This window comes from Pundamilia nyererei, unplaced genomic scaffold, assembly GCF_000239375.1.
Source record: "Pundamilia nyererei isolate P.nyererei 1_Seehausen unplaced genomic scaffold, PunNye1.0 scaffold01346, whole genome shotgun sequence".
Classification (NCBI taxonomy): domain Eukaryota; kingdom Metazoa; phylum Chordata; class Actinopteri; order Cichliformes; family Cichlidae; genus Pundamilia; species Pundamilia nyererei.
This window is the reverse complement of record NW_005188747.1, coordinates 6,323-12,734: the sequence shown is the minus strand read 5'-3', so window position 1 is coordinate 12,734 and position 6,412 is coordinate 6,323. Positions and strand designations below refer to the sequence as shown.

Genomic DNA, 6,412 nt, shown 5'->3' with positions numbered 1-6,412 from the left:
AACGCAGATTCACTGAGCGCTCAACACAGACAGCATCGTCAGAAGGAAAGTTGATAAAATAAATTACAAATGTTGTATTGTTCGATACATATGCGTACCGAACCGAAAGCACTGTATCGAACGGTTCAATATCGATACGAATATCGTTGCACCCCTACTATAAAGATCACGATAAAAATCTTCAAAACACTTGTTTATTTCTTGGGGGTTTCTAGTGGTCCGCCCATGTTTGTTACTGATCGATAGTATCGTTTGTGATGCTTGTGTTTTTCTAAGTAATCTTGCAAGTAACATATGAGGCTTATCACCCAATTCAAAAAAAGTTTGCTTACACTTAGTGATTTGAAGGCAAACTTGTTTGCTAAGCAGAGAATTATACTCAAACTTCAATTTAGTAATTTTGGCCCAGTAATTCTAAAATTGCTCATTTTAATGAAATGCTAAGAAAAACATTAGAAATATGCTGTCTTTGAATTATCTTTAAGCTACGACTGAATTCTTCTGAAGACAAGTTAGACACAACATATAAAAGCCCTTAAACAGGAAAACTGCTAGAAGACAAATGACTTCATTCATGCAATCTAACATTCGATCATTTGGTAGTTAGTGCTGACCTATATGTGTAACCTTCCCGTCCATGTGTATGCTTCATTTTGTTTCCACTGGATTCCTGAACTTATTCCTCGGTGATGACATGAATTGAAACGATGACGTCTGCAGCAAAGTGTGGGTCCAATTAAAGCTTAATAAATAATTTGGTCACATAGACACGCTTGCTCTGTCTCTGACACACTCGCACAAAAACACTTATAGCTACTGTGCCATGTCAGCTCTTCTACTGAGTAAAGAGTCGCATTGCCTTTTAGATTTTTGTTTCTTTTTTGTTTTGTATATATCCCTTAGGTTGCTTCAGTAGTTGGTTGTAATAATTTAAAGCCAGCTTGTTATTATTGTGCCTGTGTTTAAAGAGAGGGAGCGACACACTGAGAGCAGGTCTGCAGAGATCTGAGCAAGAACAAACGCCAACGACTGAGTGACAGGGGCTCTGTGTGTGTGTGTGTGTGTGTGTGTGAATCATAGCAAACACTGAAAGGCATTTCTTGGACGCAGTAATGAGTTTTGTTTGCTCAAAATAATTTTCCCCTCAAAATGCGACATTTGTGCTTGCAACAATTATTTTACACGCACAAACAGAAACGACGGTATAGAAACAGCAGATGGCGCTACAGGCGCGGGGGGAGGGTTTCCATCCGGGTCAACTGTCGTGGCCGTTTAGCACAGCGTCGCTGCTGGTGAGTTAACGTCACCCCTCCCCATTTTTTAAAAAATAAATAAAGTAAATGTATTTTAGAAGTGCCGTGTCCAGACAGCAGGGGTCCAGTTCTCGGGTTGAGCTCGCCTCTCAACAGCTGCTGTACGTGACGTCCTGATGTTATGCCCGTTTGTAGTCATCGGCAGGCCTCGGCATCACGTTTCTTTACGTGATCTCCATCTTTCCCAGTGTGACCGTGGGCAGCGTGGCCTGGTCCCCTCCACCTCAGCAGTCATGTGCCGCTGCTGGATGACGTATAAGCGTTAATACTGTCAATGCAAAGCATTAAGTTTGAACCTCAGTCTCTCTGGTTCTGTTCACTCTGTGAGAAAGCTGCCTGTCAGTAGTGTCCGCCCTCGGCTGCCGTGAGCATGCCAGCTACATTTGATTAGGTTTGAACGGCTGCTCTGGGCTCGGCTCAGTTTCCCTGTCCGAGTTAACCAGAGCCTGTTAACCCTGCTTTGTCTCTAAACTCGCGCTTCTTTCAGGTGAGCAGGTGACTGATCTTCCAGCATTAGATTTGATCATCCATGCAGGAAATCAGTTTCCAACATGAGACTGTGCTGTCAGATGTTCACATGCTCCGCCCCGGTGGACGCCACCTTATGACACACCTCAACAACGTTGGTCAACCTGGTGTGTATAACAGCGTCATAATACTGAAGCTGTAGGTTGTTGTGACTAAGAATACGTTTCCTCTTAAACTGTTTTTGTTCTCCCAGAAGTTTCAGCTCATTCTGATTTTTTATAATTAGTGAAAAACAATCACAAACAGAAAACATGACAACTATTATGAAAGTGTTTGGAGTGGTTTTAGTCAAACTGCCCGTCCTCAGTGCAGTTCACTGTTCATTGTGCTTTATTTTTGCTGCTGTGTACAGAATCTGTTGTCCACAACGTGACAATGACCAAATCAGTGTTTTTAATATAATTATAGTATGTACATGTTTTAAATGACAAAAAGGTAAAGCATTACTCACTTGTTTGTGACAGTTTTGTACTTGGTAATTGATCGAAGCTGCTAAGATGAAGACCTGAGCGAAATAAAATGTCAAAATTGTCATTTGAAAATTAAAATTCAAAACATGTCAAAATGCAAATCATCTGATTGTTAAACTTGTACTGAATACGTGTTTTTTCAGTATGTATACTTGTGTACTTTTCAGTCTTCGTGTCTAGGTTCGTGATCCTGGCAGAAAGATGTGACGAGCCAGGGAGTGCCTTAAAACATGAAAGTGAAACCAGCCAAACAGTCAAACAAGCCACTGAAGAGCCTGATGGAGAGGACAGAAAAGTAGAGCCGCTCTTGGATTTCGATGGAGATCTTGACATAATACATCGGTATGCAAAAACATTTTCTCAGTCAACTATTATAAGCTGCTGGTTTGCTTGGGAAGGGTGTCATACAGGTTAAGACCATCCATATACTATTTCAACATCTTCAGATCGTTTGTTTTGTTAATGTGTTCATTATCATTGTGTAGAGTGCAGCAAATGTTACAAACCTAGTAGAGCAACTTCATCTTTACCTTAGAAATCGGTGTGCAGCGACGGATTCATAAGTTGTGGAAGAAGAACACAAAACATTAAATTAATTAAATAAACATTAAATAATCAAACATTAAACTCAAACTCCCACCCATCTGCATATTACTGCTCAACTTGCTGCGTGGACTCGGTGGTGCTCCGGGGCGTTGTCACTGTGGGCCCTGAATTCACTTTGTTGGGTTATGTGCCGGTTGTTTGCTGGCTTTCTCCTTCCAGGGATAGTCTTCTACCTGCCGGCCCTCCCTCTCCCCACTGTCTCATACAACACATCACTCAACATGTAAAGTGTGAGTGAGGGGGGGTCGTGGGTTGCGTAGGTTGTAGCGTGTAGGGCCATTCACGTGGCTGTGCTGGCTGCGCTGCGCGCTAACCCGCCCCTCCTTTTTAATTGCTCCGTAGTCATTACAGTGCAGCACACAGACTGAACAAGTCACCTGGATAAGTGAGGAAACTTTTCTCCCACTGAAAACTTTGTCTGTCTTTTGTTTTAATCCATTCATCATCATCATCATCATCTTCATCAAACCAGAATGTCTGTATTACATAACAAAGGGAGAGTATATGGTCTGCAGTTCCAATTGAAATGCACAGAATGAGCTGTGTTTTTCTTTTTTGCTTCAGAAGGACATTTTAGATATATTGTTCAAACCGTGTCAGCTCAATTTTTATAAATTTGGTGTAAGATGATATTCCTGTTTTGCCTTTCAGGAAACAGTTTCTTTAAGAAAAATTTTTCTTAGATTTCTTGACATCCTTTGGATTGACACTGTAGGCCTAGATGTTGATTTGCTGTTATATTTTTGTTAGAAATGCAAATTATTTGTGTAGTGCGTCAGTGAAATATGATTTTGAAGGATTTAAAGTGTGTTTAGGAGAGTTGTTCATAATCTAATAATCACTAGCATCTATTAAAGCAGACCATATATTCTCTCAAACCACACTTTGCAGAACAAGGACCGACTCTTGAACATGATGTCCTTATTATTCCAGTTTATCTTCTGTGTGATGACAACTTGGAACACACAGTAGATTCCATCGTACCAGTGTTTGTTTGTGGAAGTCTGCTGTGTTTGGTAGAACTTGGTGCTTTTAATAAAGACATTTCTGGGATCTCATTTCCCCCCAGTCTATCAAAGTAGTAGGCTTTGTTAAGAAAGAAGGGTCCAATCACACCATGTACTTCTAATGGTGTAGATTTTTACATACAATGCACAAAAGTACACACTGAGAGGTGTAGTGAATCCAGGTGTTTCAGTTGCTTCCATGGTGACAGGTGTATTAAATCAAGCACCGGGGCACGCAGACTGCTTCTACAAACATTCGTGAAAGAATACATCACTCACAGGAGCTCAGTGAATTCCAGTGTGCTACCATAATAGGACGCTACCTGTGCAACAAGTCCAGTCAGGAAATTTCCTCGCTACTAAATGTTCTACAGTTAGCTGTTAGTGGTATTACAACAAAGTGGAAGCGATCCGGAACAACTGCATCTCAACCACGAAGTGGTAGGCTTCGTCATCAGAGAGCAGGGCAGTGGGTGCTTGGCCATATTTTGCTCTTGGTTTGCCAACTCGCCAGAATTTACCGCTTCAGACATCCAAACTTCATGTGGCGTTTAGATTAGCTCCAGAAAAATGTGTGGAGTGGGTTTCCATGGCTGAGCAGCTGCATCTAAGCATTACATCATAAAGTCCATAAAGATATGGATGAGTGAGTTTGGTGTGGAAGAACTTGACTGGTCTGCACTGACCTGACCTGAACCTGATACAACACCTTTGAGATGAATTAGAGTGGAGACTGTGAGGCAGGCCTGCTTTGTAAGGAAGCTTACCAGAATAAAACCTTACCAGAGGAGTCGAGGCTGTTAAAGCTGCAAAGGTTGGTTTGACAACATATTAAACCCTGTGGATTAAGGATGGGATTGGGTTGTTTGTGAAGGATCAGTGACACAGAATGTGGCAGCCACAAGGTTAAGTCTGGATGGCCTACAAGCTCATGTTAAGTGAGAATTTCTTCCCAGCTGCTGCTACTGTTTGCAGGAAGGCCTGTTGGCTCCTGTTGGCCCTTTTTGTCCACTGTTGTCTGTCATGTTCAGTCGGTTCCCTCCCACGTGTCACCGCTGACACTGGAGCCTCTCCCAGCATACTTGAGTATCTACTGGCAGCAATATGATGTCATACGCAAAACATTTCTTTGTCACTTTGGAATGAATCGGATCGCTGCAATGGTTTTCAGAGAGAAGGTCTTACATCTGATGCGAGCTTGGAAAAACAAAGCAAACCAAAACTAAATTGCAGGATCCACTTTATCCTGAAAAATAAAAAAAATGTTGCTTTCTGGTGAAACTTGTGCCAATATGGTGTGGGGGCCACTTGGGAACTTCAGGTGGCATGCGTAGCTGCATTCACTGCTTCTTGCTTTAAAGGCTTACTGATGCTCACATGGTCTGAAATCAGACGTAGGAGTCACCTCGACCTTTCATTTCCCCCACATCAGATTTACTGGCTGCCCACAATTACTCCAGGATATCCCAGTTCTGGAGAGTCTGGTTTCAACTGGCATGGAAGTGCTTTTTAGCAGCTGCACAGTTTTTACAACACTAATATTTGCTGTCAGACGGGTCCTAAACACCTCATTGCAATGTTTTACCCCTGGAATGTCAGTTTCTTCCCAGTGTTTGTATCGTTGCACTGATTTTAGTCATGGCCCCGATTGCTTTGTTCAGTTTTGGAAAGAGAAACATGTATTCTATGAAAACAGTTTTGTCCAGTCAGAATTAGGACGGATGGAAGCTTGAGGCGACTGTTGTGATTTGGTGCTATATAAACACAATGAGTTGAGTAGAATTACCCTGGCTGCACAGTTTCCTGCATCTCTGTACCATTTTTATCAAACCCCACTCATCAGCTCCCTCGGACCCTTGTGCTGTAAGATGTAGTGAGTTTGTTTCTATGTGATCAGATGTGTCTGTGTGTCGCTGTGCAAGCTTCACCAGTTCATCACAAACAGGAAACTCAGCAGTCAGTTGTTTTCTCGTCTTCATACACTCTGTGTTTGTAGAAGAAAGTTACAAATACATATCAACACTACACAGGTTAGATGAGGTGAGAGACAAACACCACACATCTTCAGCTCTGTCTTGTGTCAGTGATGTGTCGTCATCTGGTTTGTTGTAGTCAGTAGACTTACATTAGTTTATGTCAGCTCACTAGTAGAACCAATAACTCGGGAGCCTAAGGACACTCAAACTAATAATAAGTTTAAAGTTTAATGAGTTTTATGTTAAGAAATCAAGGATATACTGTCTACTTTCACTGTTTGTGTCTTTAGCGGTCATTGGCTCAGTGTTATTTGGCTAGCTGCACCGAAACTGGAAAATCCAGCTGTTACCTGCAATGTTTGGGGTTGCACCTGATGAATGAGCACAGTGTGGAGGAGAGCCTGTCTGTGTCGCCAGACTGACAGCTTGGAGTCCAGGGGCCCGTTCTTCGTACTTCGCTCACTACATCCAAGATCAAATCATCACGCTAACCGTGAGCTCGCTAATCCGGT

General features: G+C 42.2%; 1 protein-coding gene across 1 annotated transcript in view; it reads left to right on the top strand.

The window, feature by feature from the left end:
* The first annotated feature begins 1,219 nt into the window (after positions 1-1,219).
* LOC102193273 (methyltransferase-like protein 22) overlaps positions 1,220-6,412 on the top strand; it is an 8,352-nt gene continuing 3,159 nt past the window's right edge. The window contains exons 1-3 of the mRNA XM_005755384.1: positions 1,220-1,292; positions 1,801-1,948; positions 2,479-2,653. Of these exons, the coding sequence (XP_005755441.1) occupies positions 1,843-1,948; positions 2,479-2,653 (281 nt within the window). The 5' untranslated portion in view covers positions 1,220-1,292; positions 1,801-1,842. The remainder of the gene's footprint in view (positions 1,293-1,800; positions 1,949-2,478; positions 2,654-6,412) is intronic.